Below are 13412 nucleotides of genomic sequence, written 5' to 3'. Positions count from 1 at the left end.
AACAGCCGGTAACCGCACAGACAACACAAACGCTAGAGCGGACATCGTCATGGGCCGAAACAGCCGGTAACCGCACAGACAACACAAACGCTAGAGCGGACATCGTCATGGGCCGAAACAGCCGGTAACCGCACAGACAACACAAACGCTAGAACGGACATCGTCATGGGCCGAAACAGCCGGTAACCGCAGAGACAAGATAAACGGTAGAGCGGACATCGTCATGGGCCGAAACAGCCGGTAACCGCACAGACAAAATAAACGCTAGAGCGGACATTGTCATGGACTGAAACAGCCGGTAACCGCACAGACAACAAAAACGCTAGAGCGGACATCGTCATGGACCGAAACAGCCGGTAACCGCACAGACAAAATAAACGCTATAGCGGACATCATAATGGACCGGTACTGGTAAAGCCGGTACCTGTAGAGACGAAAAACTGCTAGAGCAGACACCGTCATGGCCCGAAAAAGCCGGTAACCGCAGAGACGAAAAACTGCTAGAGCGGACATCGTCATGGACTGAAACAGCCGGTAACCGCAGAGATGAAAAACTGCTAGAGCGGACATCGTCATGGACTGAAACAGCCGGTAACCGCAGAGATGAAAAACTGCTAGAGCGGACACCGTCATGGACTGAAACAGCCGGTAACCGCAGAGACAAAAAACTACTACAGTGGACATCGCCATAGACTGAAACAGTCCATAAGTTCCACAGGCGAGGTTACAGCCTTTGGTATCAACGCTTTCCTCCTCAACATGCACGATGACACAAGTTGACTTTGGCCATGGCTTTAGGGTTCGGGTTATGTTAAACACTTGGAGCTGTTTTGGTGGGACGTGTTGGAGACTTCAGCTGGCTGAGGTTGGAACCTGTGAAGTTGCCTGCCATCAGGATGAATGAACATTTGAACAGTTAATTACATTCAACAGATTTATTGATTAGTGTGAACACAGTCGGTAGCTGTAGTGAGGTGGGCCCTTTCACTCTAACTGACATCCTTTGGTTTGATTTCAGAGTTTTATTCCGGTTAGGAGGAGTTATGTGGTCCACAGAACATCCTGTGACATGAGTAATGGTAGGCGGGGCCTTTAAAGTCATCAATCTTCCACTGATGGCAGGTCAGTGGTTGTTATAGTTGCAAAATACTGTTATCTGATTAGTTGGCAGTGCTATGGAGTGTCTCGCGGAAGGGGTGGAGTTTGTCAATCACTTGACAACAGATGGGGGGACGGTGCACCAGCAGCCACAGATGAGGTCAGAAGGCAAGGGTCATCCTTCAGTTTGAGAGGTGAGTGGCTTTGCTTCCTGAGGGGGGCGCTGTCCGTCAGAAACTGTAGGAAGACCAAGAATCACTACGCATGAAAAACGGTTATTCTTATTGTGCCCTATGACATGGAACAATGTGCAAAAAGCTTCTCTGAAAGAGTTTAAATCTAAACTTAAGGACTTAGAGACAGTTTCGTTAAGCTGTCAGTGCTTTTAATTCTGTGCAATGAACTAGTTTTAAAATTGTTACTGATGTACTTCATGATTGTATGTGTTCTTGTGATGTTTTTCTTTTTATGTTGTCTCTAACTGCTTATTTTATGCTGCAGGTCTGCCTTGAAAAAGATGAGACATTTTTAATCTCAATGGGACCTCCTGGTTAAATAAAATCAAAAATAAACAAACAATTCATGTATTTACACACACACACACACACACACACACACACACACACACACACACACACACACACCCTCCTTGCGTAGACCTCAGCACACTGCTGCGTAGGGAGCAAAAACTCGGCGTAGAGCTGCTTAAACTGGGCACGTGATGTCACTAACCAGGCGGAGGCGATGCATGTACAACGGCTCTGGTTCTTCTGGTTTCCTGGCTGGCACAGGAAGCTGCCAACGCCGCAGCTCCGCCACCATCTCTGCAGAGGTGAAGAGAACGGCTGGGTCGGCACGGCAACGGTTGATCAGCTCCACCAGATACTCCTTATAGTGCAACCTGTGGGAGAGTTTGAGCCGTCAGAATGTTCTCACACCACTGTCTCCGTCCAGGCTGCAGGACGTCTGAAGCTGCCCTGACAGATCCAGAGGACACTGACAATTCTCACCAGTGTTTTTATCAACATTGGACTGTTGTGGGTCAGTGGCTCCGAAGCCTGATGTTCTCAGTCCTGACATCAGGACACGGTTGGGTTTAGTGGATCAGAGTCAAAGACTCCACCTGGACAGGACACCAGTCCATCACAGGTTACCGCCTCAGTTCAGGCCAGTACCCACTGCCAGCTGGGCGGACTGACAGCATCCAGAAGAAGTGTCTTGTCCAAGGACAAAGACAGTCATGTTCTGGGAATTGAACCCTGATCTACATCCTGGTAATCCAACTGGCAGCTAGTTCCCTATGAATTTTTGCTGTCTGACTTTTTTTTTTATAATTTGTTCATCAAAAACTGACAAGATGCAGAGATCAAAGAGATGCAGACATGACATGGACATGATCAAAAGGACAAACCTGATAATCTGTCTTTTCTGGTCTATTTTTCTTTTTTTTTTTTGGAACAGAGCTACAACCCCAAATCACAAAAAGTTGGGACATAACGGAAAACTGAAAGAACAAGGTATTTCCTGTTTTTAGGTCAACTTCATTTGTTAAGATACGTCCATTACTGAACTAAAGGACTCAAACACATTCAAAAAATAGTTGGAACGGAGAAATTCAGGGCTGGTAATGAGGATATTATTTCAAACAAGTCACTGTAATCTTGATTTGGGACAAAAGCAGGATCCATAAAAGGCTGCGTCTAAAAGGAGCAAAGACGGACGGAGAATCTTTAGTTTGTCCACAAATATCTGAGACAATTACTGAAATGCTTAAAAACAGTGTTCCTCAAAGAAGGATGGGAAGGATTTGCACATTTGTCACTCTGCAGTGGATAATATCATTAAATGAGGAATTTCAGTGTGTAAAGGGCAAGAGTGCGAGCTGAAAGGAACACCGCTGATCTACTTCAAGAAATCTTCATCAAGCACTATAATACGGACACACAATCACAAATGAAACTTAAAATTTTACTGTGCAAAAAGAAGCTTTATGTTAACCTTGTTCATACGTGGCAGTGACATCTCTGAACTGGGAGGCATCTGGGTTGGACCGTCACATAGTTGAAATGTCTGTTGTGGTCAGACAAATCAGTATTCCTGATTGTTTTTCTAAGAAATGGACAAAATATGAGAAAAAAAAAACATCCAGACTATTATCGGCAGCTGCGTCTCCTTCCAGCTGCACCCATTAGGAGGCGCTACAGCAGGTCATCCATCCTAATCTCACCCTGTCCTCTGTGTCCATCCTCATCACTCCCAAAGAGAATCTCAACATCTTAGCTCTGTCTCCTGTCTTTTTGTTAGTGTCACCGTCTCTAAGCCGTCCAACATAGCTGGTCTCACTACTGTCTTGTAGAATTTCTCCTTCACTCTTGCTGATATTCTTCGGTCACAAATCACTCCTGCCACCTTTCTCCACCCACTCCACCCTGCCTGCACTCTCTTCTTCACCTCTCTACCACACTCCCAGTTAGACCCCCGTCACACATAGTAAGAATGTGCAGGAACCAGGCCAACACGCCAAAAACAGCCATAATCCAGACCAAAGAGGCATGTAGACTGTGGGCAGATCCTGTCCAGACTGCCTCATGCACACCTGTACGATGGCAGCCAAAGCGTATTTAGAAAACAGTTAGATGACACAGACTGCTGTCACTGACCTCACGGCAGGAGACCGCACATGCGTGTGTAGAACAGGTGATGAAATGATCGCTCAGCTGTGTGTGTGTTCAAAATGGCTGAACGTGCTGCTGCACATGTGCCCAGGTCGCATGTGCACGCGTGTGAGCCGCTGGCACGTGGCAAGCAGAGCGCCCAGGCTCTCCATTCAGAGTGCACACACAAAAAGGCTGACAATGCACAAGAACATGACAGTTCTAAAACTTAGCTTCTGTCAAACACCTGGAGGAAAAGAGAAGGTGTTGAACTTTTACCTCTTCACTGTCAGTCATTGTCTCCTGGTGTACAGTCCAGCAAAATATCCATTTAGGTTTTGTTTTGTTTTTTTTTAATCAGTATACAACCTCAATTCCAATGAAGTTGGGACGTTGTGTAAAATGTAAATAAAAACAGAATACAATGATTTTCAAATCCTCTTCAACCTATATTCAATTGAATACACCACAAAGACAAGATATTTAATGTTCAAACTGATAAACTTTATTGTTTTTGTGCAAATATTTGCTCATTTTGAAATGGATGCCTGCAACACGTTTCAAAAAAGTTGGGACAGAAGACTGGGAAAGTTGATGAATGCTCAAAGAACACCTGTTTGGGACATTCTACAGGTAAACAGGTTAATTGGAAACAGGTGAGTGTCATGATTGGGTATAAGAGGAGCATCCCCAAAAGGCTCAGCCGTTCACAAGCAGAAATGGGGTGAGGATCACAACTTCAATCAATCAATCAATCAATTTCTTTACATAGCGCCAAATCACAACAAACAGTTGCCCCAAGGCGCTTTATATTGTAAGGCAAGGCCATACAATAATTATGTAAAACCCCAACGGTCAAAAACGACCCCCTGTGAGCAAGCACTTGGCTACAGTGGGAAGGAAAAACTCCCTTTTAACAGGAAGAAACCTCCAGCAGAACCAGGCTCAGGGAGGGGCAGTCTTCTGCTGGGACTGGTTGGGGCTGAGGGAGAGAACCAGGAAAAAGACATGCTGTGGAGGGGAGCAGAGATCAATCACTAATGATTAAATGCAGAGTGGTGCATACAGAGCAAAAAGAGAAAGAAACACTCAGTGCATCATGGGAACCCCCCAGCAGTCTACGTCTATAGCAGCATAACTAAGGGATGGTTCAGGGTCACCTGATCCAGCCCTAACTATAAACTTTAGCAAAAAGGAAAGTTTTAAGCCTAATCTTAAAAGTAGAGAGGGTGTCTGTCTCCCTGATCTGAATTGGGAGCTGGTTCCAGAGGAGAGGAGCCTGAAAGCTGAAGGCTCTGCCTCCCATTCTACTCTTACAAACCCTAGGAACTACAAGTAAGCCTGCAGTCTGAGAGCGAAGCGCTCTATTGGGGTGATATGGTACTACGAGGTCCCTAAGATAAGATCAATCAATCAATTCAATCAATTTTTTTTATATAGCGCCAAATCACAACAAACAGTTGCCCCAAGGCGCTTTATATTGTAAGGCAAGGCCATACAATAATTATATAAAACCCCAACGGTCAAAACGACCCCCTGTGAGCAAGCACTTGGCTACAGTGGGAAGGAAAAACTCCATTTTAACAGGAAGAAACCTCCAGCAGAACCAGGCTCAGGGAGGGGCAGTCTTCTGCTGGGACTGGTTGGGGCTGAGGGAGAGAACCAGGAAAAAGACATGCTGTGGAGGGGAGCAGAGATCGATCACTAATGATTAAATGCAGAGTGGTGCATACAGAGCAAAAAGAGAAAGAAACAGTGCATCATGGGAACCCCCAGCAGTCTACGTCTATAGCAGCATAACTAAGGGATGGTTCAGGGTCACCCGATCCAGCCCTAACTATAAGCTTTAGCAAAAAGGAAAGTTTTAAGCCTAATCTTAAAAGTAGAGAGGGTGTCTGTCTCCCTGATCTGAATTGGGAGCTGGTTCCACAGGAGAGGAGCCTGAAAGCTGAAGGCTCTGCCTCCCATTCTACTCTTACAAACCCTAGGAACTACAAGTAAGCCTGCAGTCTGAGAGCGAAGCGCTCTATTGGGGTGATATGTACTACGAGGTCCCTAAGATAAGATGGGACCTGATTATTCAAAACCTTATAAGTAAGAAGAAGAATTTTAAATTCTATTCTAGAATTAACAGGAAGCCAATGAAGAGAGGCCAATATAGGTGAGATATGCTCTCTCCTTCTAGTCCCCGTCAGTACTCTAGCTGCAGCATTTTGAATTAACTGAAGGCTTTTTAGGGAACTTTTAGGACAACCTGATAATAATGAATTACAATAGTCCAGCCTAGAGGAAATAAATGCATGAATTAGTTTTTCAGCATCACTCTGAGACAAGACCTTTCTGATTTTAGAGATATTGCGTAAATGCAAAAAAGCAGTCCTACATATTTGTTTAATATGCGCTTTGAATGACATATCCTGATCAAAAATGACTCCAAGATTTCTCACAGTATTACTAGAGGTCAGGGTAATGCCATCCAGAGTAAGGATCTGGTTAGACACCATGTTTCTAAGATTTGTGGGGCCAAGTACAATAACTTCAGTTTTATCTGAGTTTAAAAGCAGGAAATTAGAGGTCATCCATGTCTTTATGTCTGTAAGACAATCCTGCAGTTTAGCTAATTGGTGTGTGTCCTCTGGCTTCATGGATAGATAAAGCTGGGTATCATCTGCGTAACAATGAAAATTTAAGCAATACCGTCTAATAATACTGCCTAAGGGAAGCATATATAAAGTGAATAAAATTGGTCCTAGCACAGAACCTTGTGGAACTCCATAATTAACTTTAGTCTGTGAAGAAGATTCCCCATTTACATGAACAAATTGTAATCTATTAGACAAATATGATTCAAACCACCGCAGCGCAGTGCCTTTAATACCTATGGCATGCTCTAATCTCTGTAATAAAATTTTATGGTCAACAGTATCAAAAGCAGCACTGAGGTCTAACAGAACAAGCACAGAGATGAGTCCACTGTCCGAGGCCATAAGAAGATCATTTGTAACCTTCACTAATGCTGTTTCTGTACTATGATGAATTCTAAAACCTGACTGAAACTCTTCAAATAGACCATTCCTCTGCAGATGATCAGTTAGCTGTTTTACAACTACCCTTTCAAGAATTTTTGAGAGAAAAGGAAGGTTGGAGATTGGCCTATAATTAGCTAAGATAGCTGGGTCAAGTGATGGCTTTTTAAGTAATGGTTTAATTACTGCCACCTTAAAAGCCTGTGGTACATAGCCAACTAACAAAGATAGATTGATCATATTTAAGATCGAAGCATTAAATAATGGTAGGGCTTCCTTGAGCAGCCTGGTAGGAATGGGGTCTAATAAACATGTTGATGGTTTGGATGAAGTAACTAATGAAAATAACTCAGACAGAACAATCGGAGAGAAAGAGTCTAACCAAATACCGGCATCACTGAAAGCAGCCAAAGATAACGATACGTCTTTGGGATGGTTATGAGTAATTTTTTCTCTAATAGTTAAAATTTTGTTAGCAAAGAAAGTCATGAAGTCATTACTAGTTAAAGTTAATGGAATACTCAGCTCAATAGAGCTCTGACTCTTTGTCAGCCTGGCTACAGTGCTGAAAAGAAACCTGGGGTTGTTCTTATTTTCTTCAATTAGTGATGAGTAGAAAGATGTCCTAGCTTTACGGAGGGCTTTTTTATAGAGCAACAGACTCTTTTTCCAGGCTAAGTGAAGATCTTCTAAATTAGTGAGACGCCATTTCCTCTCCAACTTACGGGTTATCTGCTTTAAGCTACGAGTTTGTGAGTTATACCACGGAGTCAGACACTTCTGATTTAAAGCTCTCTTTTTCAGAGGAGCTACAGCATCCAAAGTTGTCTTCAATGAGGATGTAAAACTATTGACGAGATACTCTATCTCCCTTACAGAGTTTAGGTAGCTACTCTGCACTGTGTTGTTATATGGCATTAGAGAACATAAAGAAGGAATCATATCCTTAAACCTAGTTACAGCACTTTCTGAAAGACTTCTAGTGTAATGAAACTTATTCCCTACTGCTGGGTAGTCCATCAGAGTAAATGTAAATGTTATTAAGAAATGATCAGACAGAAGGGAGTTTTCAGGGAATACTGTTAAGTCTTCTATTTCCATACCATAAGTCAGAACAAGATCTAAAATATGATTAAAGTGGTGGGTGGACTCATTTACTTTTTGAGCAAAGCCAATAGAGTCTAATAATAGATTAAATGCAGTGTTGAGGCTGTCATTCTCAGCATCTGTGTGGATGTTAAAATCGCCCACTATAATTATCTTATCTGAGCTAAGCACTAAGTCAGACAAAAGGTCTGAAAATTCACAGAGAAACTCACAGTAACGACCAGGTGGACGATAGATAATAACAAATAAAACTGGTTTTTGGGACTTCCAATTTGGATGGACAAGACTAAGAGACAAGCTTTCAAATGAATTAAAGCTCTGTCTGGGTTTTTGATTAATTAATAAGCTGGAATGGAAGATTGCTGCTAATCCTCCGCCCCGGCCCGTGCTACGAGCATTCTGACAGTTAGTGTGACTCGGGGGTGTTGACTCATTTAAACTAACATATTCATCCTGCTGTAACCAGGTTTCTGTTAGGCAGAATAAATCAATATGTTGATCAATTATTATATCATTTACCAACAGGGACTTAGAAGAGAGAGACCTAATGTTTAATAGACCACATTTAACTGTTTTAGTCTGTGGTGCAGTTGAAGGTGCTATATTATTTTTTCTTTTTGAATTTTTATGCTTAAATAGATTTTTGCTGGTTATTGGTAGTCTGGGAGCAGGCACCGTCTCTACGGGGATGGGGTAATGAGGGGATGGCAGGGGGAGAGAAGCTGCAGAGAGGTGTGTAAGACTACAACTCTGCTTCCTGGTCCCAACCCTGGATAGTCACGGTTTGGAGGATTTAAGAAAATTGGCCAGATTTCTAGAAATGAGAGCTGCTCCATCCAAAGTGGGATGGATGCCGTCTCTCCTAACAAGACCAGGTTTTCCCCAGAAGCTTTGCCAATTATCTATGAAGCCCACCTCATTTTTGGACACCACTCAGACAGCCAGCAATTCAAGGAGAACATGCGGCTAAACATGTCACTCCCGGTCCGATTGGGGAGGGGCCCAGAGAAAACTACAGAGTCCGACATTGTTTTTGCAAAGTTACACACCGATTTAATGTTAATTTTAGTGACCTCCGATTGGCGTAACCGGGTGTCATTACTGCCGACGTGAATTACAATCTTACCAAATTTACGCTTAGCCTTAGCCAGCAGTTTCAAATTTCCTTCAGTGTCGCCTGCTCTGGGCCCCCGGAAGACAATTGACTATGGTTGCTGGTGTCGCTAACTTCACATTTCTCAAACAGAGTCGCCAATAACCAGAGTTTGATCCTCGGCGGGTGTGTCGTCGAGTGGGGGAAAAACGGTTAGAGATGTGAACGGGTTGGCGGTGTACACGGGGCTTCTGTTTAGGGCTACGCTTCCTCCTCACAGTCACCCAGTCGGCCTGCTTTCCCGGCTGCTCGGGATCTGCCAGGGGGGAACTAACGGCGGCTAAGCTACCTTGGTCCGCACCGACTACAGGGGCCTGGCTAACTGTAGAATTTTCCACGGTGCGGAGCCGAGTCTCCAATTCGCCCAGCCTGGCCTCCAAAGCTACGAATAAGCTACACTTATTACAAGTACCGTTACTGCTAAAGGAGGCCGAGGAATAACTAAACATTTCACACCCAGAGCAGAAAAGTGCGGGAGAGACAGGAGAAGCCGCCATGCTAAATCGGCTAAGAGCTAGTAGCTACGCTAAGCTAGCGGATTCCTAAAAACACGCAAAGTGAATAATGTGTAAATAATTTAGAGGTGATTCAGCAGAAGGAGTGCTTTAGTTAAGGCACGTAAAGATTACACTGGGAAACAAATCGTAATCTAGATAACTAGATCAATCTAACTGCGCAGAGTAAACAGCTAACAGATACAGAAAAACACCGCTGTGCTCCGGAACAGGAAGTGATACAATACCGCAGTGAGAGCCAACCACCAGTAGAGGCCTAAACAGGCGCCTCTCAGAGTGATAAGATGGGACCTGATTATTCAAAACCTTATAAGTAAGAAGAAGAATTTTAAATTCTATTCTAGAATTAACAGGAAGCCAATGAAGAGAGGCCAATATGGGTGAGATATGCTCTCTCCTTCTAGTCCCCGTCAGTACTCTAGCTGCAGCATTTTGAATTAAGTGAAGGCTTTTTAGGGAACTTTTAGGACAACCTGATAATAATGAATTACAATAGTCCAGCCTAGAGGAAATAAATGCATGAATTAGTTTTTCAGCATCACTCTGAGACAAGACCTTTCTGATTTTAGAGATATTGCGTAAATGCAAAAAAGCAGTCCTACATATTTGTTTAATATGCGCTTTGAATGACATATCCTGATCAAAAATGACTCCAAGATTTCTCACAGTATTACTAGAGGTCAGGGTAATGCCATCCAGAGTAAGGATCTGGTTAGACACCATGTTTCTAAGATTTGTGGGGCCAAGTACAATAACTTCAGTTTTATCTGAGTTTAAAAGCAGGAAATTAGAGGTCATCCATGTCTTTATGTCTGTAAGACAATCCTGCAGTTTAGCTAATTGGTGTGTGTCCTCTGGCTTCATGGATAGATAAAGCTGGGTATCATCTGCGTAACAATGAAAATTTAAGCAATACCGTCTAATAATACTGCCTAAGGGAAGCATGTATAAAGTGAATAAAATTGGTCCTAGCACAGAACCTTGTGGAACTCCATAATTAACTTTAGTTTGTGAAGAAGATTCCCCATTTACATGAACAAATTGTAATCTATTAGACAAATATGATTCAAACCACCGCAGCGCAGTGCCTTTAATACCTATGGCATGCTCTAATCTCTGTAATAAAATTTTATGGTCAACAGTATCAAAAGCAGCACTGAGGTCTAACAGAACAAGCACAGAGATGAGTCCACTGTCCGAGGCCATAAGAAGATCATTTGTAACCTTCACTAATGCTGTTTCTGTACTATGATGAATTCTAAAACCTGACTGAAACTCTTCAAATAGACCATTCCTCTGCAGATGATCAGTTAGCTGTTTTACAACTACCCTTTCAAGAATTTTTGAGAGAAAAGGAAGGTTGGAGATTGGCCTATAATTAGCTAAGATAGCTGGGTCAAGTGATGGCTTTTTAAGTAATGGTTTAATTACTGCCACCTTAAAAGCCTGTGGTACATAGCCAACTAACAAAGATAGATTGATCATATTTAAGATGGAAGCATTAAATAATGGTAGGGCTTCCTTGAGCAGCCTGGTAGGAATGGGGTCTAATAAACATGTTGATGGTTTGGATGAAGTAACTAATGAAAATAACTCAGACAGAACAATCGGAGAGAAAGAGTCTAACCAAATACCGGCATCACTGAAAGCAGCCAAAGATAACGATACGTCTTTGGGATGGTTATGAGTAATTTTTTTTCTAATAGTTAAAATTTTGTTAGCAAAGAAAGTCATGAAGTCATTACTAGTTAAAGTTAATGGAATACTCAGCTCAATAGAGCTCTGACTCTTTGTCAGCCTGGCTATAGTGCTGAAAAGAAACCTGGGGTTGTTCTTATTTTCTTCAATTAGTGATGAGTAGAAAGATGTCCTAGCTTTACGGAGGGCTTTTTTATAGAGCAACAGACTCTTTTTCCAGGCTAAGTGAAGATCTTCTAAATTAGTGAGACGCCATTTCCTCTCCAACTTACGGGTTATCTGCTTTAAGCTACGAGTTTGTGAGTTATACCACGGAGTCAGACACTTCTGATTTAAAGCTCTCTTTTTCAGAGGAGCTACAGCATCCAAAGTTGTCTTCAATGAGGATGTAAAACTATTGACGAGATACTCTATCTCTCTTACAGAGTTTAGGTAGCTACTCTGCACTGTGTTGGTATATGGCATTAGAGAACATAAAGAAGGAATCATATCCTTAAACCTAGTTACAGCGCTTTCTGAAAGACTTCTAGTGTAATGAAACTTATTCCCCACTGCTGGGTAGTCCATCAGAGTAAATGTAAATGTTATTAAGAAATGATCAGACAGAAGGGAGTTTTCAGGGAATACTGTTAAGTCTTCTATTTCCATACCATAAGTCAGAACAAGATCTAAGATAAGATTAAATGCAGTGTTGAGGCTGTCATTCTCAGCATCTGTGTGGATATTAAAATCGCCCACTATAATTATCTTATCTGAGCTAAGCACTAAGTCAGACAAAAGGTCTGAAAATTCACAGAGAAACTCACAGTAACGACCAGGTGGACGATAGATAATAACAAATAAAACTGGTTTTTGGGACTTCCAATTTGGATGGACAAGACTAAGAGACAAGCTTTCAAATGAATTAAAGCTCTGTCTGGGTTTTTGATTAATTAATAAGCTGGAATGGAAGATTGCTGCTAATCCTCCGCCTCGGCCCGTGCTACGAGCATTCTGACAGTTAGTGTGAACTCGGGGTGTTGACTCATTTAAACTAACATATTCATCCTGCTGTAACCAGGTTTCTGTAAGGCAGAATAAATCAATATGTTGATCAATTATTATATCATTTAGCAACAGGGACTTAGAAGAGAGAGACCTAATGTTTAATAGACCACATTTAACTGTTTTAGTCTGTGGTGCAGTTGAAGGTGCTATATTATTTTTTCTTTTTGAATTTTTATGCTTAAATAGATTTTTGCTGGTTATTGGTAGTCTGGGAGCAGGCACCGTCTCTACAGGGATGGGTAATGAGGGGATGGCAGGGGGAGAGAAGCTGCAGAGAGGTGTGTAAGACTACAACTCTGCTTCCTGGTCCCAACCCTGGATAGTCACGGTTTGGAGGATTTAAGAAAATTGGCCAGATTTCTAGAAATGAGAGCTGCTCCATCCAAAGTGGGATGGATGCCGTCTCTCCTAACAAGACCAGGTTTTCCCCAGAAGCTTTGCCAACAACTGTGAACTGTGAACAACTGCATGAAAAATAGTCCAATAATTTAAGAACAATGTTTCTCAACATTCAATTGCAAGGAATTTAGGGATTCCATCATCTACAGTCCATAATATAATCAGAAGATTCAGAGAATCTGGAGAACTTTCCACACGTAAGCGGCAAGACAGAAAACCAACACTGAATGCCCGTGACCTTTGATCCCTCAGGCGGCACTGCATTAAAAACCAACATCATTGTGGAAACGATCTTACCTCGTGGGCTCAGGAACACTTCAGAAATCCAACCATTGTCAGTTAACACAGTTCGTCACTACATCTACAAGTGCAAGTTAAAACTATACCATGCAAAGTGAAAGCCAAACACCAACAACATCCAGAAACGCCGCCGCTTCTCTGGGCCCGAGCTCATTTGAAATGGACAGACACAAAGTGGAAAAGTGTGCTGTGGTCTGATGAGTCCACATTTCAAATTGTTTTTGGAAATCATGCACGTCGTGTCCTCTGGACAAAAGAGGAAAAAGACCATCCAGATTGTTACCAGAGCAAAGTTCAAAAGCCAGCATCTGTGATGGTATGGGGGTGTGTTAGTGCCCATGGCATGGGCAACTAACACATCTGTGATGGCACCATCAATGCTGAAAGGTACATCCAGGTTTTGGAGCAACACATG

General features: G+C 42.5%; 1 protein-coding gene across 2 annotated transcripts in view; it reads right to left on the bottom strand.

Annotated features, from left to right (window-relative positions):
- Positions 1-925: 925 nt before the first annotated feature.
- Positions 926-13412, bottom strand: part of si:dkey-181m9.8 (E3 ubiquitin-protein ligase RNF31) — a 156095-nt gene continuing 143608 nt past the window's right edge. For both annotated transcript variants that reach the window (XM_034183161.1, XM_034183162.1), the window contains exons 19-20: positions 1831-1999; positions 926-1335 (exon numbers count right to left, since the gene is read on the bottom strand). In XM_034183161.1, coding sequence (XP_034039052.1) covers positions 1207-1335; positions 1831-1999 — 298 coding nt within the window. In that variant the 3' untranslated portion in view covers positions 926-1206. The remainder of the gene's footprint in view (positions 1336-1830; positions 2000-13412) is intronic.

Source organism: Thalassophryne amazonica, chromosome 12 (assembly GCF_902500255.1).
Source record: "Thalassophryne amazonica chromosome 12, fThaAma1.1, whole genome shotgun sequence".
Taxonomy (NCBI): Eukaryota; Metazoa; Chordata; class Actinopteri; order Batrachoidiformes; family Batrachoididae; genus Thalassophryne; species Thalassophryne amazonica.
This window is presented reverse-complemented; position numbering and strand designations above follow the sequence as displayed.